This window comes from Anoplolepis gracilipes, chromosome 6 (genome assembly GCF_047496725.1).
Source record: "Anoplolepis gracilipes chromosome 6, ASM4749672v1, whole genome shotgun sequence".
Taxonomy (NCBI): domain Eukaryota; kingdom Metazoa; phylum Arthropoda; class Insecta; order Hymenoptera; family Formicidae; genus Anoplolepis; species Anoplolepis gracilipes.
In genome coordinates this window covers 14,998,979-15,021,688 of record NC_132975.1, presented here as the reverse complement: position 1 = coordinate 15,021,688, position 22,710 = coordinate 14,998,979, and the positions used below count along the sequence as shown (strand labels likewise).

The 22,710-nt window shown below is 34.4% G+C and overlaps 2 protein-coding genes across 4 annotated transcripts in view; one reads left to right on the top strand and one right to left on the bottom strand.

The window, feature by feature from the left end:
- The first annotated feature begins 46 nt into the window (after positions 1-46).
- Positions 47-4,366, top strand: LOC140667248 (mitochondrial disaggregase). Of its 2 annotated transcripts, XM_072894995.1 has the most exons (12): positions 48-440; positions 753-1,353; positions 1,455-1,507; positions 1,684-1,873; positions 2,011-2,261; positions 2,372-2,462; positions 2,541-2,748; positions 2,871-3,003; positions 3,080-3,292; positions 3,375-3,672; positions 3,782-4,043; positions 4,229-4,366. In XM_072894995.1, exons 2-11 carry the CDS (start codon positions 1,014-1,016, stop codon positions 3,928-3,930), a joined length of 1,926 nt encoding a protein of 641 aa, XP_072751096.1. In that variant the 5' UTR covers positions 48-440; positions 753-1,013; the 3' UTR covers positions 3,931-4,043; positions 4,229-4,366. The 2 variants fall into 2 exon arrangements, with proteins under 2 accessions (XP_072751097.1, XP_072751096.1); XM_072894996.1 differs by lacking the exon at positions 4,229-4,366 and having other exon boundaries at positions 47-440; positions 3,747-3,874.
- Sytbeta (Synaptotagmin beta) overlaps positions 4,200-22,710 on the bottom strand; it is a 30,724-nt gene continuing 12,213 nt past the window's right edge. The window contains exons 3-10 of one of the 2 annotated variants that reach the window (XM_072894998.1): positions 11,131-11,185; positions 10,446-10,665; positions 9,609-9,845; positions 8,720-8,818; positions 8,297-8,570; positions 7,933-8,166; positions 7,521-7,688; positions 4,200-7,427 (exon numbers count right to left, since the gene is read on the bottom strand). In XM_072894998.1, coding sequence (XP_072751099.1) covers positions 7,254-7,427; positions 7,521-7,688; positions 7,933-8,166; positions 8,297-8,570; positions 8,720-8,818; positions 9,609-9,845; positions 10,446-10,665; positions 11,131-11,185 — 1,461 coding nt within the window. In that variant the 3' untranslated portion in view covers positions 4,200-7,253. The remainder of the gene's footprint in view (positions 7,428-7,520; positions 7,689-7,932; positions 8,167-8,296; positions 8,571-8,719; positions 8,819-9,608; positions 9,846-10,445; positions 10,666-11,130; positions 11,186-22,710) is intronic. The other variant, XM_072894999.1, reaches the window with a different exon arrangement.

The following is a 22,710-nucleotide window of genomic DNA, read 5'->3' as shown; positions in this document are numbered from 1 at the left end:
CGATACTGCCGAGTCCGCTTCAAAACTGGCCAATCATGGCTGCGCGCGAACGCGCGGCGATTGGTGCGCCCCGCCGTCTAGAATATTCTGGAAACCCGCGGAGATTGGCCGGCTCTTCGAAATGATATCGGTGCGACGTTTCTCGAAAAATCGAACGATCGACCGTCAGGGTCCCCGCCTCGCGCCTCTCGCGCCTCTCGCGCTTACAGTAATTTGCCACGCGATCCTTATCGAGATAAGCTTTGACAAATTACACATTATTTACTTTACTACTCGCGACGTGCGATTGTTTGAATTTCATCGCCAATAGTATTCGCAGAGTTTCTTCCATTTCGCGCAATATGGCGGCTGTCAACGAGACATCACGAGAAGAATGTTTCGAATCGAATTTTCAAATCGTCACGCATTAAAGTTTGTAAACCCAGAATACTTTTCCACAGGTAGATATCTTATTAATCTATCTTTTTTTTTAAATACTCCATAGGACAAGGAAAATGTATATAAAATATATTTTAATTGACACAAACGATATAGTTATAATGGAAAGAAATCGAAAGAAAGAGGAGAGAGAGAGAGAGAGAGATATATATTTATATATACTTATGTATATTACATATATATATTAATATTTTACATATATATATTTAAAAAAAACAGCTTACATATTTGAAAAAAAATTGCAACTAAATTATTTTGCTATTGCGTCATCGAGATCTTTTACAGTTTTTTACGAAATATTCGCCTATTTTCAGAAGGTTGCCGGAATCATTATTTGTCGCTATAGAGATGATTTGTGATACACTGTAAAAAAATATCGATTGATTCCGGTTGTGTGGATCGTGTAAACATAATAAACCGACGTAAAATAAAGCCGGTGTGTCGTTATAGCAACTATCTAATAATCTGACATCGATTCGCCTGGACGGTCGACGTTGGTCGACACTCGACACGGTGACATTTTCAAACTTGTCGGCAAAATAGCGGCAAACCCACTGAAAAATTGACAGATCGAAATGTCACGATTATGCTTGAAATTATGCTCCCTGATGAAAAACGCCAAAACGACGGAGAGCGTTTTGAGTCGATTTCATTTTAAATACGGTGATCGATCGAACAGTGCCATGTGTTGGAGAGGTTATACTCAGTATTCCTCACAACTGGCACCGTGGACTTATCCACTATACAGATTGTTGGATAGAGTATTTTCTAATTGTCCTGTGAAACTTTCAACGACGGCGAAAGAAGAATACAGAAAATACAGCAACAAATATAGGAGACACTACAAGCATCTTGGAATGCTTTTAAGCGGTCTTGGATTTATGATAGCTTTTTGCGATGCTCCAAATTTAGCAGGTAGGAATCTTATTGCATATGTTATTGTATGTGTGAAAAGTATATATAATATTAATATAGAGATACTAAATGAAGAGATAATTGTATACGATTCTTTACAGAAAAGAGATTTTTTCGTGCTGCTCAGTATGGTAATATTTCAGAATTGAAGAAGGTAAGTTTTCTGATAAAAATATAAATTAACAGAAGCACTATCTAAAATTATTATAGAGCTTGAAGAGAGCGACTTATAATTTTACTAGAAACTCTTTATTTCTTATTTATTTTCTCATATAGTACAAAGTTATTCTTAGAGAATTAGGGAGATATTGACAATACTTTATGTTTCAGGCTATAACAGATGGTATTGACGTAAACATTAGACACCCATTGGGTTGGACAGCTTTACATACTGCTGCTATGAATCAAAGAGTAGAAGTTATTAAAATTCTGCTGCACAATGGCGCTGATGTAAATGCTGGAGATAATTTTGTTAATGTATATAGGACTGCCATGGAAATGGGCTTACATTCTTTGGATGGTATTTTCCATATTATTTATAATATTTTATACATTCTATTTTCTTATAAATATTAATACTCAAGAATATGTGTACCTTTTATATAATATATGTAGAACTTATTATATTAATAATTAATTTTATTTTGAATATTTCAGTCCTTATGAAGAGAGAGGAAGAATTTTCTGATCGATTGAATAATCGTGCTACATTTCAAGGTTTTACAGCATTGCATTATGCTGTGTTGGCTGATTCAAAAATATGTGTGAAAACATTATTAGATGAAGGAGCGAATCCAACTGTAGAAAATGAAGCTGGCCATCGAGCGGTTGACTATGCTACGGAAGGAGAAATCAAAGAAATGCTTATCAAACATGCTATTAAATATGATGAAATAGTAAAAGAAAAAGTACGTATCACAAAATTATATTTTTTTTAGTTGCATACAACTTTTGTGTAAAATTACATGAAAATGGAAATAATTTGTACAATAAATATAAATGAGAATGTTTGGTTTAGGAAGCAGAGGAACGTCGTCGATTTCCATTGGAACAACGTTTGAAGCAACATATTGTTGGACAGGGAGGACCAATTTCTATTGTCGCATCTAGTAAGATTATTTGATCATTTTTATGAAATTATTAACAAAAGATTTATTATAAATTATTATATTATCTATTATTATTAGCTATTAGAAGAAAAGAAAATGGTTGGATAGATGAAGAACATCCACTGGTATTTCTCTTTTTGGGTTCATCAGGTATAGGCAAGACTGAATTAGCCAAACAATTGGCTGCTTATATTCACAAAGATAAGCGAGACAGTTTTATTCGACTGGATATGTCTGAATATCAAGAAAAACATGAGGTTGCAAAATTAATTGGAGCACCACCAGGGTATATAATTTATATTATTATTATTATATTTTATTTTCAATTTAATTATTTTCCAAACATATTTCTCAAATTTGCATATACATTAGGGTTTAATATTATAATTATTAAATTTATTATTATAGATATGTTGGACACGATGATGGTGGACAACTGACAAAACTTTTAAAAAAACATCCTTCCGCTGTTGTATTATTCGATGAGGTTGATAAAGCTCATCCTGATGTTTTGACTATTTTGCTACAGCTCTTTGATGAAGTATTTATTCACTACTTAAATCACACTTGTCTCTTCTTATGGGACTTTAAATAAAGCAATTATTTTTACTCTGAAGGGAAGATTAACCGATGGTAAAGGAAAGACGATTGAGTGCAAGAACGCTATTTTTGTAATGACGTCAAATTTAGGAAGCGAAGAAATTGCAGAACATGCAATTCAACTCAGAGCAGAAGCTGAAAGATTATTAAACCATAGGCTCACCAATACTTCTGATGAAGATCAAGAACCACAACGTATTGAAATATCTCGTAATTTTAAGGATCAAGTGGTATGTACTAGAAATAAAATAAAAAAATAACTCAATTAAAGGAAAAGTTGCAAGAAATAAAATCAATAAAATCATCTCACAGGTACGTCCGATACTGAAAGCTCATTTTCGGAGAGATGAGTTTCTGGGGAGAATAAACGAAATAGTATACTTTTTACCATTTTCCCGAGTAGAGCTAATAAAATTAGTCACTCGGGAATTGGAAGCATGGGCTACGCGTGCCAAAGAAAGACACATGATCGAATTAAAATGGGAAAGAGAGATCTTATCGGTGTTGGCAGATGGATACGATGCTCATTACGGTGCTCGTTCCATTAAGTACGAAGTAGAAAGACGCGTTATCAATCAATTAGCAGCAGCTCACGAACGCGGGCAACTTGGTACCTAATTTTTTTTATATATTTCTTTATAACTTGATTTAATATTGTATAATTTTTTGACATTTTTTTTACAGGTAAAGGTATAATTTTTTGACATTTTTTTTTACAGGTAAAGGATGTTGTGTATTGTTAAAAGCAAATTGGCATGAAAGTGGCGCAAGCATAACCCTTTCTGTTCGGCAAAAGGGTTCAAAAAATTTTGTCGATATAATAGAAACCGATAAATGGACGACAAACGTTAATTCAAAATTTTTATAATTGATGCTACGTAGAAAAAAAGAATATATTTTTGTTCCAATAACTTGTACATAAACAATACTGCTATCAACTGAAGAATTATATACATATAGAAGTCGATCACTTGTGATATGGTACAGTATACAACATGTGATGTTATATTGATTTATAATACAAATGTATCAAATATATATGTATATAATAAAATGTAAAAAAGAAGATTAGAGAATATGTTTTATAAATTGCAAGTGAGGTAAATTCTCGCGCAAATTGCTGGATAGAATACATGGTTTCTGATGTAAATAACTCTTTATTTTAGATGCAATTATGATTGGATCGAGAATACATTACAAGAAAATATTAATTACACATCACATTTAGAATACATTACTTACTCTTCGCGGGGTGTGTGTGTACGGAGATGAGAGGCTTATTTTTAAAAACTCTTCAAAACCCGTCCCAGCAAGAACGTCCTTTCTGCCTTAGAATCACGATACAAGTAAGATAAAACGATCCTTCTTATCCTTATTATTGGCAGGACAAACGTCACCTTCTTCACTTTTTAAATCTTTTGTTAATTAAGATATTAAGTGAGGCTCTTCTTGGTATACCGTATAATGCAAGGCAAATTCAGGTCCATCAATAGGTATTGATCTATTGATTGATTAACCACGAACGAGTTTTCTTTTCATCCACATAAAAAATATAACAACTCGCGCTGGTTCTGTAAAACAACCGATGTTTCGCGACATCAGTTTTTCATCGGTGAACAGTTGAGTTTTCAGTGTACATGTCAAACAAGTCGAGTTAATTTTTTTCATTCGATATAAATATAATTTGACATAAGCTTTGAAAAATTGAGCTCCTTATGTAACAAGAATATGTGTAAGTATACTTTATAAAGAACTCTTCGTCGACATGGTGTAGAATATAGAATACATATCGAAAGTACATTTCAGCAGACACCCAAGATGATTGTACGACGGTAAACATATATATGTATATGTATATGTGTATATATATATATATATATATATATATATATATATATATATATATATATATATATATAAGAACATTTTTGTTGAGAATGTATATTAATATTAATATAGTGCGACTGGAAAAACGGAAATCAATAATAGCGATTGATCATAAATTATACAAATACTTTTTGGATACATTTTAATTTTTTTTTCTATTTATTTCAGATTCGACGTTTCAATTTTATCGTATCGCATTTTTCTCTTACTATCTCGGTTTCTTATTCGTAAAATACTGCGGTTTTTCCTTATACTTTATTAATAACTCTTTGCGTTTCTAAATTATCTTTATAAGCCAACTGACGTCATTAATTCTGCTGTGATTAATTCTCACTATAGAAACTTAAAAAGGAAAAATTTGTATTTTTATTTTCAATTCAAAGTTTGTCCCTACCTTTGTTAAAACAAATATTTCTATTATTGATATCCATCTTTACAGTTGCATAAGATGCCTCTCTCTAACTCTACTATATCTTTCTCTCGTAATATATGTATATTATATAGATTATTAGAAATACTGTTTAAATATAGTATATATAAGTTTTAAGCGTACGATTCGGACTACGCTTCCATGTAGCGAAGCGTTTCTTCTAGATCTTTAGAGACTTTTCTCTCTTTACATATATATGTATATATATGTATAATTTTTTTTATATATATATATAATTATACTTATTTATTATGTATAATATTTTACTTTATATGCACTTAACACGCTCTCATTAACATTTATTTCTTTCTTTCCAATAATTAGGTCACAACAATGCAACTTTAGCCGACAAACCACAGACACTTAAGACGCAACGATGTACACGATTGTACATACATACAATTAAATCCTTTGACAACCGGCAGGCTTACTTTATTTCAATATGTCATGTAGAAGAAATAAACCCGACAAAATTATAAATTATTGATATATGATATGGTGAATTTTGGTCAAATATATATAAAGTTTTTTTATTTGTAATTCTTAATTGTTTAAAGATCAGACTTAATAACTTTCCGTTATAATACGTATCTGCATGGTAGAGAAAGAATAAATTTATTATATATAAATTTTTCTTGTCAGAGGGTATCTCGTTGAAAGTGCCATAAACAAATTTCAATTAGCTTAAATCGTGCTCGACGTTAAAACGAGCGAAAAATATGTCGTGCTCGATTTTTCTTTATATGCATCATGTTTCATTTTATTTAGCACATGAATTACACATTCGACAATACACAGCGACAACAACAATCAATTTTTGCGATTAGCATGCTCGCTCGTGGAGATATTGTGAGGTCTTTTCGATTAGCCTGCAAGTTATTATATAGGCATGGCGCACTTTGAATGCTCTTCCAGGCCACATTTGTCACAGACAATGACATATACTTAGGCTCTTCTCGACACATATATATATATATCTCGTGATCCTTTTTTTCTCTTTCTCTTTCTTCCTCTCTTTCTCTCGCGAAAAAGCATAATTATATGAGAGAAATATGTGTTTATATACGGAATAAACCTGAGAGGAAAATAGCTCTTTTCACCGAGGGTGGAACGGATTTTCGATCAGCATACTCGGAGAAATTGATAAGAGTTGTCTCTTCGAGACAATCTTTTAATCTTAAAATATTAGTTTGTACGTTTAATTATTGATCTGTTAAGCGAAATACGCGAGATCGGTCTCCGCTTTTGCTTTACAGCTTGGATTACATTATAATCCTTTTCATGATTCTTTTCATTATAACATTTGCTTCGGAGAGGAGTCCGCGTAAATATCTCAGCGCGATATTATATTTTAAAAGTACATGTCTAAGTCTCGTTGAGGCATCTCCAAAAATTAATATATAGAAATATATAGATGAATCTCACGCACATGTAGCGTCAAGTATCGTGCAACGAACGGAAATGAGTGCGTGTGCCTGGATCAAGTTAGTGCACGAATATACGAAGAGAATATTCACAATTATTTTTCTTTTTTACTTTTTTTTTTTGTTTACTTCTTCCTTTTTTTTTTTTTCTTACGCATCGATATTCCAGACGATATGTCACAAACCTTTAACGGCCATTAATATACCTATAAAAGTGCAGAAGAATACGATTTTTGGATAGAGATTATCGTCTTTTTTTTTTTCTCGAAAGGGATAGGAAATACACGTTGTTTCTTGCCATGCATTATCATTACGTATGTACTTCGTGATAGGTGTATTATTTGTGGTATACTATTCGATTATCCGTCGTTACGACGTTAGATTGTATTTTCCTCGAGAAAGCGAGGACGCGCGAATTAGGGCAATTAAACGGCTCTCGATCGAGTTCGATTAATGCAGCGTGTGCCACTCTGCGATCTGCTTCCTTGGCGACTGCGTCATCTGAAGCCAGTGCTCTCGTCCTTGGCTATTACCGCTGTCCGTACCTGTAGCCGGACCGATAATGCAAGATCCGACGATAGGATTTCCGCTCATCAATTCGCTGCTCGAGTCCAACACGCATATCTTACACACAGGAGTGATTAATTAATCGTTTTTATTTCATTTATATAAAATATTGTTTGTGTAAATTTTAGTCTTCAAAATAAAATTAGATACCTCTATGGCTGATGATGCTAAAGACGAGGCGGATATGTTAAATGACATTGCTTCATTCCAAACGGGATTCATCGTCGCTCTCCTAACAGCTGTTTTCTTCTTCTTTCTCACTCGCCTTTCGCCGCAAAGTAAACTGACTTTCGCGAACGGATCCAACGTTTCCTTATCCTGTCCGACGATATATTTTAATCAAAATATATATTGTTCAAGAACATAGATATACGCACTTAAAGAAATATATCCATAGAAATCTTATTTATTGAGAAATATTTTTTTCTCTCTATTCAGCTGAAAATAAATCAAACGGAAATTACTCTTTATTTTTCAGACAAGGAGGGACAATTGGAGGGATAGAAGAAAGCTCTTATTCTTATCGATACAGTGATTGCATATCACCGCCGCCACATCCTACCTGCTGAGGAAACAGATTTCTTGCTTTTATCATGAGCACTGTGAGCCTCTCAGCGCTCGGTAAGTAAGACAATGAAACCAAAACCTCTTGAATTTCTTCCGGTGGTTTGCGTTCTCTTGCTATTTCACCAAAAACTTCCACCGAGCAAGTAGAGGAGACGAGCTCCAGGCTCTCCATTGCCACCCTCAGCGAACCCACCACGTCGTTTCTTGAGAAGCGATCGTAATCGAATACCTAAATAATATCACGTCGTGCATGTTATCAAACAAACTATTATATTATTTTAATGATTATGCGTTCAAATTTCATTGGGAACTCGCGTTCCCAATTCAATTCTTTGCCTTCTACAATGCAATGTAATTGCCTGCAAAACTAGAGTTTTTTCCTGCAGCTCCTCGTAGCTGACGGGAAACTTGAAGTGTTGATCGAAAAACGGGTTCGGATCATTTCGGTGGATCTGCGTCTGCCTCTTCCTACTGTCCACTTCCGGGCTGAGGCTCAACTTGACGTAAGGATCATTGAAGCCGCCCTGATCGCTACCGGCGAGGTCGTGTGCCTCGATCAAGTGCACGTCCAAGTCCGATTTATCAAAGTCGTATCTCAACCGCAAATGAAGCCTGCCCAACTGCTTCCCCGTCCTGCGATTATCGCGGTTTACATGTAGATGTACATGTTTATTTCTAGCATTGAACGAATATTTTTTTTTTTTCGTGCAACACGAGAGAAAGTAACTTAAGATCTGTTTTTTATCAGAGTTAAGTTTTATGAGCAAAGTTTTATTATGTACCTGCGAGCGCTGAGAAAGACAGGGCCGTCTCGTCTTTGATAGAGATCTGGTTGTAAAGAACCGAGCGGAGAAGCAGGAGGTACGGGACCACCATCGCTACTGAAAAATAAGAAATAAAAGAATGCAATCTGTAAGGAGATCAAGATAGATTCAATAAAAGTTTAAATACTTGAAAAAATGATCCAAGAAGAATTTATGCGACTTCTTGCTAATTAATATCTTATTATCAATCATGATAAATAGAAATTTTGCTAATGTTATAAAAATGATTTCAAATAATTGATTATATTGAGAGAGAATCTTATTTACGAGAAAACTTTAATTTGCTTTACGAAAATGATATATAATTAATATATAAATTTTTGGTTCTCTGTGAAATAACACTCAAGAAAATATTTTGCTAATGAAGATAGATTTCTAGATGTCTCAATTAAAATTTATCGTCACTTTTTGTATCTGTTAGAATATTGTTTGTCACGTATAGAATTTATAGCAGCAATATTCTAGCAATACCTCTAGAAAATTTAGATCCCACTATCAAATATAATTGTCCTTGACAATTATAAGCTTTAAAGATAGGCATCGCAGACAAATTTTCTGTCTAAATTACCCTAATAGTACAGATATAAATTCTGTCTCTGTCATTTAAATTGATCAAGTGCAAAATATACGCGGTATCACAGTATTTGCTTTATCTATTTCAGTTAATTTTTTACACCTAGAAAATTTTTGTTCAAGTTGCAAGATCATTTTTTTTTTTTTTTTGAGCGAAGATTATCTGAATTTTATTAAAGCTTCTTAGGCTTCTAGGCGTGAAAATAATTGTTTAGATTTTTATAAAAATTTTGATATGATTGATAATTGACGTTTGTAAAAATTCTATTATTACCTTATGGAAGCACGTGGCGGTGGGATGAGAAGGGGCGATAAGCAACGACTAGTCTGTCTGGAAGTACTTTGAATGGCATTCATCGGCGAACACCCGCAAGTAGAACTTACGCCCGTTGCTACGGACGACAAAGAGGTCTGCGAAGGCGACGCATTTCCGCTATGTAGGCTACCCGAGTTACTGGCGGGACTTGCACAACGTGCATCCAAGGACGCCATCCGGGCTGGCGACGGAGACCTGTGGGAAATTTCCAAATTATGCATCTATGTAAAAAAGAGTAGGGAGAAATTGCAATGTCTCGTGAAAGATTGTACGCGTTTTCTAGTTTAGGAAAATTCTTTAAAATTACGTACATACACAGAGGGATTAAATTGTGCAACAAGGAGAAGGAAAAGAATCTTTAGAAACTATGAAAACAATTTGTAAATTAAAACAATTGCAGCGGATACAAAAAGGTTTCTTAATTATGAAAAATAAACGGCTGTCATTTATTTAAATAAAGCCTCGAATGGGACAATCAATATACTGTAGAACAACACACTAGAAATTTGCATATACATATTTGTGACCAAATTGTGAATTCGCGACAAATTTTTTTACTCATTTTTTATTCATATTCCGATGGCCGCTCTGTCAACAGAGTTTCACAAATTCGTTGAAAAGCAAATTTAAAAAACGAAGAAATTCCATCTATTTTTCACGGCTTTAAAGAAAGTACTTTCCTTCACATTCTCTGAAAGTTTTAAAGAAATTTACTTAGTACTCTCTAGTGATGTCTTTTCTCATTCTGAATTCTGCAGACAAAACGAATGAATGTCGTACTTTTTCCGTACTAACCTCGAGTTTCTGCTAGGTGGATACGAGGAAGCGGCGTGCAGAGGATCGTGTCGAGCATGGTGCCGTCCATCCGGGCCGAAAGCTCTGATCTGAGGCGACGATCCACGATGACTCGAAGAACAGGGCGCACCCTCGACCGAGCTCTGCGAGCTGACGGACGAGTTTCTCGCCAACGTACGACCGCCACCGCCCGGATAGCTGCGACTTTGGTGAGGTAAGCCTTTTAAGAAAACAAATTACAATTTAGCGGGATGAAAAATTATCGTGGTAATAACGGCCGGGAGCTAGCTTTCTAGAGTTTTTCAATTATGCGCTACGATGGCCTCGTAAATTCTTGCGTTCGGCGAGAATGAATGGGACGTATTGTTGGAGCCTTTGAATAGATATTACGTGAAATATTACATTTTGAAAATAGTTAATTTACGTAAAAGCAAATTTTATACGTGTGTTGTTTAAGAATGCAATTTTAGAGACAAAACAAAGTATTTACAGGCTATAAATTTTTATTATAAAATAGATTGAGATTTAATTACTTAATTTAATCACTTGAGAGATATAATTTCTTAGAAGTTGTACTAAAGAAAACGACAAATTGAGATTTCTGCCCGCTCGCTTCTTGAATTATAACTTTAACTAGGATTTGTGGGAATTGTGGGATAGTTCTATTAAGAAAATTTATGGTTACCCGATTCGGTCGTCGATGGTTGTACCGCATGTTGTTCCTTTGCAATGTTAAATTCCTGAAACAGAAAATCAAGGTAATTAGAATTCGCTTTAACAACCTCCATGCGAAGCTCGCCGAGTTTATTCAATCCAAACGTGCTCGTTAAATATTCGATAGATAGATTTTTAATTAATTATGCGCTCGCGCATCTCGTTCCAATTTCGCATTAAACTATTTTTCGACAAGAAATTTCTGACATTTTTCTCGGATGGAAAATTCTGCTGGAATTTATATGCATAAAATATTTCCAGTTTAGTCAGAGAGAACGGCTTAATCTCATATCGAGAAAAAATATCACTGCATGAATATTCTTGATATTTATTTTTACTTTTGTTTTCTTACTTGATATGATTTTATATATATATATATATTTATAATATTGTAAATATATGAATCAATCATGCAATGTATGTGCATACAACATTGCATTATATTTAGCGAAAATCTTGAAATCTATACGTACCCGCAGAAGGAAAATCAAATTGATAAAAAACATGAGGGAATACAAGAAAGGTATAGTTAATCATGCCATGAAAATTAGAAAGATTTATATTAATTATAAAGTATTTTTTCGCAATATTTTTATGTCGTGAAAAAATGTATTTCAATTACATATTTTTCATCAGGCTCACATGAAGAAAAGTGTTTGCGTGTGTGTGTGTGTTTCTATGAATATAGTATATTAAAATACCTGAAGCAATGAGGTCATTACAAAATGAAACTGAAAATTTTAATGTGATTGTATATCTAGCTATTAATGTATGAGTTAATTAAACTAAATATTTGTCGGTTGAAAAATAACTCCGATATGGAAAATCGAGCTAATATAGAGTTTCATTTTTTTTTCTTTTCTTTTTTAATAATTTTTTTGTATTACTGAAATATATTTCAGTTCCTCATTTGTATATATATGTACGATCACTGATATTTATTTCCGAGACTTGCATTTCGTTGCTCACGTTATACATTAATTTACATTTAATTGATAACTTTTCTTGTATTTTAACATATATACACGTCTATTGTATCCCAACAAAAATATGTGGCATTATTTAACCTATTAATTACCCATTAATTTCAACAAATTCCTGTATGTTCTTTATTTTTTTTTTTTTGTTTCCTACTTTGATACCGTGACAGAGGATCATGGTCAATATTTTCTTCTATTGCTCGTGTTCAGTGGCATCACTCTTTTTTACAGAAAAACAAAAACAGGGTACATTTAACGGTTTAATCGTAACTTCGTGAACGTACGATTTTCCGTGTCACGTTGCTCTCCGCTTGTGTCAACGGAATTAACGCTTTAATTAAAGACCGCTTGTTTCAGAAATTGAGCATTCTGTTGTAATAACGTTTGCTTCGTGCAGCGTGAAAAAGCGGGGCTTTTTCTCGTAATAATTATAGTTGACCCTGTAAACTTTGAAAACATGGGTCAGTTTCTAACTCGATTATAAACGTACGTTTGAATAGTGGTCCTTCTTGAATCGGCGAAGCAAAAAATTTTTTAGAGTTTTGATTAGCTATATAAATATATAGTAGATCTTGTTCAACTAAAAATTTGTTGGGGAGGAATCAGAATTTTTTTTTTTAAATTGTAAACGAGTTGTGCCAACTTTAATTACGATTTATATCTTGTCAAGGGATAAAATATTAGTAGTAAGAGTATTTGATACTAAGATAATAATTCATTATAGTTTTACGATAAATATAGTGATCGTGTTAGCTTATACATATCTTTAATTAACTGTGTGTTCTCTTTCATTACGCATTAATTTTTATTACACACATTGAAAATAATAATGACAGAGATAAGACACTTCTTTAAACATGATACAACAATCAGATTTGTAATTTTCTGAAAAAAAAAAAAAAAACGCGAATTTTTATTTTTCACCGCGGTCTCTTGGGATGGTAAAGATAATCGAGCGGTTCCTTTGAAATTTCAAAGCGTCCTCCATAAACCCTTGATAAGGACGAGCCTTTGAATTATGAAGCTAGGAGGGAGAGAGGGGGAAAGAGAGACACTCAAAGATGCTAACTTCGTGTTTCAATGTCGTGACGAGAGGGTAGGTGGCAGTTACGGGGTTGAGGTCGCTGGAAGCTGCCTTTCACGGGTCGATACTTGGAGCGGAGCGCGAACGGAATCCACGGTTCCGCCCACCGAGTCGAAATATCCAAATCATCATCGTTTTTCTATTCGTATCGATATTGTTGCATCGATCGCGATTTACACTCGTAGCAACACGACTTTACTCAAGTAGAAGTTTAAGTAAGATACATACATGTTAAATTCCCAACTAGGGAAACACCCTGTTAGAAATTCGACAGCTGTTTACTGTCAGACGTGTTTCGTCGTCACATTTGTATGTCATATGTATTGTACTTGCGTCGTTGCGTAAACTTACGCACGTCCTTCCTTCTAATGCAATACACACACACACACACACACACACACACACACACACACACGCGCGCGCGCGCGCGCGCGCACGAAAATGCGATTCCTGGCAAATTAGACACGTGCTTAAGATGTAACTTTATAATTTCAAAAGGTGAAGGAAATGATGTAGATACGCGAGATTAATACTACCAGCACTGAGACTAATGACACCTTTTAAAAAATTTAGATTGCATGTTAAAATATATATATATTTTTTTTAAGATTTTATATTTTATTAAGTACTTTATTTTTTATATAAGTACTGCAAAGGAGCTTGGAGAATATTTGCGCACGACCAGGTAGAGCTGTAAAGTAGAGTTTAAATGTGCACTTCTGTAGATTTTTTTCTCTTTATAGATAATACAATTGATAACATTTCGTGTTAGATAGATCTCGATGTATCAGAGCGTAAGCACGAGTGGCTTAATTAAAGTCGTCTAATAACAAGATATTTTCACGGATCAAAGCTATCAGATGACACGTGCACGCGCGCGCGCGGGAGAAAATGTGAAGCCACGAGGGAGAGAGAGAGAGAGAGAGAGGGAGGGGGGGAAGACTCAATATTAAAAATTGATATGTATGATACATACATATTTCTTTCTCTTTTTCTACGAAAATTTTTTTTTTTTTTTTTTTTTTTTTTACTATGGCGAGATTTTTATCTACGTCCGCGAGACTTTAATTTTGCATCGCGGCAAAAAAATTAACTCGCTTTATCATGCAAATTTCGTTCGGCACAGCGACGACCCGGGGACCAAGAGTTTTTCTGTAGCGCTGTTCACGTTCACGAAGTGCCGCTCCGTATATGTCACGAACGAAATATTAAAGAGCGAAGGGAAAACTTCGGGCAGCGAGCAAAATGTGTTCGCTTAGAAACATAATTGTTATCGACCATGCATAACAAATATTGCTGGTAGATTCTAGTATAGTCACGCTCCCAATAATATATAAGAAGTGACCTGGACGTTAAAATGCGCGAACAAAAAAACGTACGACGTACATATATCTATAAAATGACATTGTAAGAATATAAAAGGATAATGTAAATATGCAGATTTTGAAGAATTAATTAAAATTATCAGCGTTATTGAATATCTGAGGATGTAATACGTAAAAGTTAAAAAACGCGCAATTTTTGCAAAGTTATAGTTTTTTTTAAAAATAATTTTATTAATAATAGACTAGCTTATGAGATATTTTGTTTAAATATTGGTCGAGTGTTAAAGTAATCTGTCTTCATAAATAACGAAATAAAATCTCATCAGTTTTTATATCCAAATTGAATATCGAATATCGAAAAACTATTTTATGTTTTGATCATGACGCGCGCATACATGTACTATAATATGAAAAATAACTGCAGTTTTTGCAGAAAACTTTTTAAGGTTTTTCGCTGAAATTGCAGAGCGTTGTATTTATTAAATTGCTACGCAAATCGAAAAATTGTATTTGTTACGTGTGAAAAAGAGTCAAATAGTCGAAAAAGCATGCGCACATGTGGAGGTAACGGATATTGACGAAAAGATATATACAAAATATATATACACATAAGATACTGCGTTAGATAAAAATCCTGTGAAAGGATTTAATAATATTTTGCATTTTCAAATCCAAATTGATCGATGAAAAAAGATGAAATGTGTGAACGAATGAAGAATTAAGAGGGATGTAAAATTCCTATAATTACGTTTGGATTGAAATGGACAGCAATATTAAAAGCATTATATACACATTAATCTTCTATCGCATAATAAGAATTTCATGAAAGTAGCAAAATTGTGGATTTCTATAGAAAATGATTTTAATGCGGAAATGAGGAAGTATAAAGCTTTACATAATCTTTCTAGAATAACAGCACATCTCAGAGCACAAATAGTCTTATATCGATGAATAGAAAGAATTTGACATCGCGATGCATGTGTCAGATTATTCTCTCTCCTTCTCTTTCGTGTTTATGCAAAATACTATATATTATTCTCGTATAAATCGATGTATATATAACGTGTAATTTGCATAATTATGTTGAGGAATGTATTCATCGTTTAGCTGGAGCATCGTAGTAATTCCGCAATAATTCCATCATCTTCTACCAAGATACAGGTACAGATACTCTCATAGCGATTAGCCGCGAATAGTACTGACAGGGATGGAGTCTCCTTTTCGTTTCACATTCCATGCATCAAGTTTGCGCGCGATCATTGTGGAATTTCTCGAAATGCATGAGACTGCGAGATGAAGTTATCTGAGACTTGATAACAAGGATGAAATTGCAACTTTGAAGATTGAAGAGAAATTTAATCTCTTTCACGATTTTTTTTTCCTCCATATAACTAACGAGAGTTCGTATGATCAAATCTAGTCTGCGAGAGAAATATTTTCAGAAAATGAATAATTTTGTGGTATAAAGTTTTTCAATTTTCCAACTCTCAATGCGTTGCGTTATACGTGTTGACAAAACGTCTACTTAATCACGTAAAATGTGTTGTTTACGAGTAGAAATATTTAGATAAATAAAATTGTATTTTTTAATTTGATGTAGCAGTAAACTAATATTTTTTAGAAAATTGTAAGAATATTTTTTGATATTAAAAAGATAAAATAGATATTTTTCTTGAACATATAGATATAATTTATCTTGAATAAATAGAAAAGTTATCATATGTTGTGTATGAAAATGACTCAACGCATGTGTATATTAGAATATTAGAATAATTCATGTTATTGTACATGTCATTTAAACTGAACTCGAGATCTTTTAATTGAGTATAAAATTTGCAAATATATAATAACTCAATTTCCTTAATGAAGCTTCTATAAAAAAAATAGATTCAAAATTTTGTTAAGTATTTGTATATATAACTTTAAGAAGTTTATAATTTCTGTTTTTTTATTGTATTACTTTTTATATAATCTCACATTATAATATAATTATATTTAATGATTTAGAAATAGAATTCGTTACGTAAGACACACGGGAAGTAATTACGTAGCTTATTGTTAGATTCGATTTAATTTAATATTTCATTTTCGTGATATACAGCATGTTGCGCGATCTGTCGTGCGTATAGCAGATCGAACACGTGTCAATCTATGACGGTATTTCGATCACGAATAGTCGTGTATCTGTCAAAGCTGTTCCAATACCAATTAACCACTCTTCGTTTCTTGTCATGTGAAAGGCATTGATCCAGAACATGGTCATAACATCGTTTCCGCGCGAATCCAGCTGTAAAAGTGCTGAATTTTAATTAACTTACGCGCGTCTCCTACTTATATATTCGTCTCGTTTTCTTCATTATTTGATAAACTATATTTAACGGAAATGATAAATTTCGCATTCTCCATGTATGATTTCAATACACGATAAGAATCGGCATCGTTGGAATATCGATTATGTATGCTTTTTTAACTATACATTTTCTTATAATTAAAATTCATAATTCATATTATTATACTATAATAATAATAAAAGTAACTTAATTAAATCGTGATCATTTTTGTTTTTTTTTCTTAAATTTTGTAGATTAAATAACAGATTATTTTTAAGAGTTCATAACTGAACACATTATTTGTACTAATTTAACAAGTAGTGTGAATATGCGATAAATTTGTAATGAAAATGATACTCTTTGACCATTAAATTAATAATGTTCTAATAATTCTGAATGATCTTTCTTTTCTTATTGCGAATTCTAGACAGATACACGATTAAGTGCTATATTATTTATCGAGTAACGATAATATGTAACGATGGGCGATGCCCCGGCGATTGATTTAATTTTCATTCAATTAATTGCCACGATGGCACAATCGGTCATCGATAGAAATCCTATATCCTATTAGCAAGTAGAACATGCTGAAGAGTCAGTGTGAATTTTTACAGCCAGCCCCAAAATTCAATTCGCTCGTAGTGATTCACTTGCGTGAGCAAGGCTAATATAAACTTACGTAACTCTGATCTTGCTTCAGAGTAGCAAGTTGGTTTTATAATTTTTTTTTAACTTTTATGAATATTTTCAAAGTAAATATCGTCAAAGTTGCGTGTACTCGCGTTTTCTTGCATGAGTTAACGTGAAATTGCATGCTAACCAAAATTGCGTTGATTGAAAGATGTGAAAGATTAGTCGCACGCGTCGACGTAATACGCCGTGACATGCGAGGAAACGTCAAAAGTCATACGCATAACAAAGAGAAATGACCACGCTAGAATGCGCGCAACAAGTGTATACAGATCGCTGAGGTATGAAACTGCATAGTACTTTTGCATAAGTATCTAAAGTATGTTTTCGCAAATAATTCAATAATACTTTCCCATAACATTTGCCTCCCGGCCAAGATAAATCTTGAAAAAATTCCATACAAACTAGCTGCATCTCTCAGACTACTTTTTCCGACTTTTCTAGATTTTTGTATTTTTTCGAATTTGTCAAAGTAATCCTCTCGGAATATTTTAAGGTAAAAATAACAAAGCATTTTACGTTTAGAAACAAGTAGGTTGAAATAACCAAATATTATGAAAATATATTTCACATATGAAAAATATAAAAGATATATAAAGAACTATCCTAGGAAAAAAAAAAATGTAATTTAAAACACAGAATACAGGGTAGTGTTTTACATTACGTCATCAGAACATATGCGTGACATTTCTCACACACGTTTACTGGAATATAATAATCACTGTACCTCCGAACTGGTCGAAGTCGTACTGTCGGCACTATCGGTATTAGCAACGGAAGATAGGTGCGGCCTCGCGCCCCTTTGGGCCCATCTACCCCTGATTATCGCCACTCCTGTCACTGCACCGATCTTAGTGGCCGCGCTCGACGCGTTGCTCGATATGCCTTTCTCCCCGGATGTCGCAGCACCGCCGCTTCCGCTTCCGCCGCCGCATAGCTCCAGAACATCGCCCAGGACCTCCGACAATTTGTCCGGCACTTTGATGATCGCGTCCAAAACAATCGTCCGAGTGCGCGAGTTAGGCCGCGACGATTTTTTTTTTTTTTTCAGAGTTCGTTACCGTAATTTTTCCTCTCGCAAGAGGGTCTTGTGGTCACCGGCGGGCGGGGGGGAGGGTGGGGGAGGAGAAGGGCAGAATTAGCGGGAAAAAATGGCAACCGCTTTTTGCCACCTTTGCATCTATAGTATAAGTAAAAGTGAAAAAACTTTTGTTCGCTGAACGCGTCGCTCGGACGTCCGACGCGAAACACTCCTCGCGTCCTTGTCATCACTTTTTGACAATCAATCGCGCGTTTCTCGAGCGAATGTAAAAGTTTACATAGTTGAAAAGCAACGCAATTTCTGTTTTAAACGCGATTGGGAAGCAGTTGTAAACTCGACGGTGGTGGAATAACAATAGCATATAAGCCGTTTAATAATTAATAGCGGTAAACTTTAACGAGAAATTATTATAATTATTATTATAATATAATATTATATTATATTAAGGTTTCTAACTCTTAAAGACTTTTAGTAAGAGACTTTCGTTATAATAGCATAAATATGTATATTTTACTACGTAATTTCGGATCAACTTGACGGAAGTAAACAAGAGTTGTTGAATGCGTAGAGAGAAGAATTAAATCGAGTGCGCGATTTTAATTAATTAGCATTTAAATATTCTCATTTTGTCCGCGATGGGCGGTATATAACCGTCGAAGATAGTTCGATATTATTATTATATGAGTATAACTGTCAATAAAGCCTGCGATATTAATTATGTATCGTTTGAAGTAAACATGCGTTTGCCTAGGGCGTAAATTCGTTTTCATTTAAATCAATCAATCGTGCCATGAAATTGATCCGCGGTCGATTAGTTATTTTATATTGTTTTACTTGATCTTCGATCTTTGGATATACTCGGATATATCGATATGCTATTCGTAATATTCAATTTGTATTCTTGTATTTTAAAATTAGAGCAATCGAGGAATTTATATTTTTTAAATTCTCGTTTTCTTTTTATTTTCATAACAAGTCATTTAGCTAATAAATTCGAAAATACAAACAATGTGATACACAATGCGTGCATGGTACGTTAAAACTCGATGCGATATAAAATCAAACGATGTATATTGTATTGAAACTAGGTAAATATTTAAACTGATTAAAGTTAAATGAGATGAATGGTATGTAGCACGGAAACGTGGAAATTCAATTTTCCGAAATTACTTCAATTGTTTAACACATATTAACAAATATTACCGCTGCTACAATTATTCAAGGGATTAACTGGATTATTATTGCTGAAATATAACTGCTAGATTTTGAAGGAATATTAATTTTTTTTACTTGTAGTCTTACATACTTGTACTATATACATACGATATAGATAGTTTAAATTAATAACGAGAAGATATAATTTGTCAGTAGGTGAAATATGAATAGCGGGATGCGTCTCAAATTTTTATATGCCAAAAACCACCACGTCACTTTTGAACCGCTGACATCCAATTACAATAAATATCAATAATTCGGGACTTGATAGTTTTTTTTCCTCTTTTTTTCAAACGCCATTATAGAGTAACGAGTTAACTGGATTATTATTGCTGGAATATAACTGCTAGAGTTTGAAGGAATATGAATTGTTTTACTTGTAGTCTTACACGGTATACATACGATATAGATAGTTTAAATTAATAAAGAAAAGATATAATTTGTCAGTAGGTGACTTTATGAATAGCGGATACGTCTGAAATTTTTATGTAAAAAATCACTACGTCACTTTTCAGTCGCTGACATCCAATTATTAATAAATATTAATAATTCGGGACTTGTTATTTTCTGTTCTCTTTTTTTCTACCGCCATTATAAAGTAATGAGTTAACATTGTTGGAATTATCTTCCGCTATCTTGATTTTTGTATAACAATATGTCACGAGGATTATTATAAGGTATTCGGCGATAAGAAAAACACGCTTAGTCGTGTTTCAAAGATCGCGAAAGGAAAGAAGAAATAGGCAGTGTCGATCCAAGTATATTCGAGAGCTAAAATCGATATTTATTCCATGAGATTGACGTGTCTACTTAAATTCTCGTCAAAATTACATTATCGTTATCTCGGTCCCTCAAGGACCTATAACGATCCTTCCCTGCGCGCTTTGTCCTACTTTCTCTGATGAAAAACTACAAATTGGCTATTTAACACAAGGAAATTTCGTAGTTTCGCTCTTCGCAGTCGACGCCCTCCCTTAATCATACATGAGGCTTAAACACAGCGGGGTTTCTGATTTCATTATGGTTCAGCAGCGGTTATGCGTTAACCGCGGCTCATTACTTTGACCGTAGTCCAAGCCGATTAATTTTACATCAACGCTGCCTATTCTCTCGCCATTCTCTCTCTTTCTCTCTCTCTCCCTCTCTCTCTCTCTCTCTCTCTCTCTCTCTCTCTCTCTCTCTCTCTCTCTCTGTCTCTTTCTTTCCTTTATCGAAGACAAGTGTCTGAACTGTCACGGGTTACAACTACTTAAACGTCATGCTGACCCGATTCGTCGTCGGTCGTCCGAGTAACAGCGAGCGTTCAGCTTGAAGAGCGGGAAACAGCGGAAGAGGGAGGATTCTCATTACGCGATAATAATTAATTACACCCTCGTTCGACGTACTATCGATTCAACGCTGTTGGATCGATCACGGTGGCCGCAGAATTAATTTCGCCCATTTACTCGCACTCACCAAAGTACGAAAGTGTCGTCAACTTTCGTGGTCTCGTTCGCGGTGACGTCGATTACGGGCGACGCGGATACCGGACGTGTATCACACCGGGTATCACCGTACCGCGATACTGGGCCAGCCCGACTGACTTCGTATACGCAAAGCCAGGGCTCGTCGTGTACCACCAGAAAACGGCGATTCGCCGCCGAGGGTAGCTGACGGCTGGAGGTGGTGGGCGGTCGGTTCCGCCACCGAGGGGAAAGAGAGAGAGAGAGAGACCCTCGGCTGGTGTATAGCGGAAGAGAAGATGAATATCGGCCGCGAGGGAGAAAGAGAGATGGAAAATGGTGCGTGCGCCGCAACAGGTTACATCTCAGGGACGCGAACGATTTTGGAGCGGGCAAGTAGTTCCACTTTCGTCTCAGTGCTGTTTACGTTGGACGGTACGTGAATGTAAATTACGTAATTAATAATTACGTAAAGGATACCGTTAAACATAAAGTCAATTATTATTATTGTTCGTACATCAGAATGCGGAGATGACGCGCGATGCGCGAGTCATGTGCGTAATTCGAGAAAGAGATTCGATTATACGATCGTATTCTCGAAAGTTTATGATAGATAAGATCTTATTACTTCAATTTATATACAGTTGCACTGTATACTCAATGCTCTCTCCATTTTATTTCGTGCTGTAAGACTAAGAAGCAACGAGGCACGCAATATGGTACTTTGTTCTCAAGGTTTTGTAAGGAGATTAACATTCAGCCAGTAAACAATTAATGACGAACGAAGGAAAATTTAACGTAGATTTCTCAGAAGTTACTAATTTCAGATTCGCGTTTAGGAATTTCAAGCTCCTTGCTTTCAACGATTAAATGTTTCTCTTATTAAATTTCTAATCAAGTTTTGCTGAAACTTAACTGAATTAGCGAAAGGCTGTCATAGTTCAATTTACTAAAACGTTTTAATAATAACTAGCATAACTATTCGTGCTTAGACATTAACCAGATTGAATCGCATTGAACTCATAATTTCATAACAGTTCGCTAGTCTCTAGAATATTATTAATCAGGAGACTAGATTACGTTGAACTTATTTTATCCGGAGAAGGATTAAAATAAGGCGCTTTTTAATTAATTAAAGGAGATTTCTAAAAACTTCTCACACATGTTTATATAGATTGTACATCCGTTCTTCGACTATATAACTATAACTATATTCTTCTGTCTGCATATAGTACAGAAATTCTCCGTTATACGAGGATAGTCTACATTATAGATCGGTACAATTAAACTTTAAAAGAGTGCATATACCGCTGTTCTCTTCTTTCCTTTGTCGCTTTCTTTGTCTCTCTTTATCGATATATTTTTCAACCTCCCTGCGATCACGGTGATGGGTATAGTAAGTAAGTAAGCAAGCAAGCAAGCACGCAAACTACGTTATTGCGA

What these genes read in the sequence shown, in the direction of transcription:
- LOC140667248 (XM_072894995.1), top strand. Translation starts at nt 1,014, where the DNA reads ATGTCACGATTATGCTTGAAATTATGCTCCCTGATGAAAAACGCCAAA. An exon ending in CGATGCTCCAAATTTAGCAG is followed by an intron (nt 1,354 to 1,454) that starts GTAGGAATCTTA and finishes GATTCTTTACAG; the next exon opens with AAAAGAGATTTTTTCGTGCT. An exon ending in ATATTTCAGAATTGAAGAAG is followed by an intron (nt 1,508 to 1,683) that starts GTAAGTTTTCTG and finishes TTTATGTTTCAG; the next exon opens with GCTATAACAGATGGTATTGA.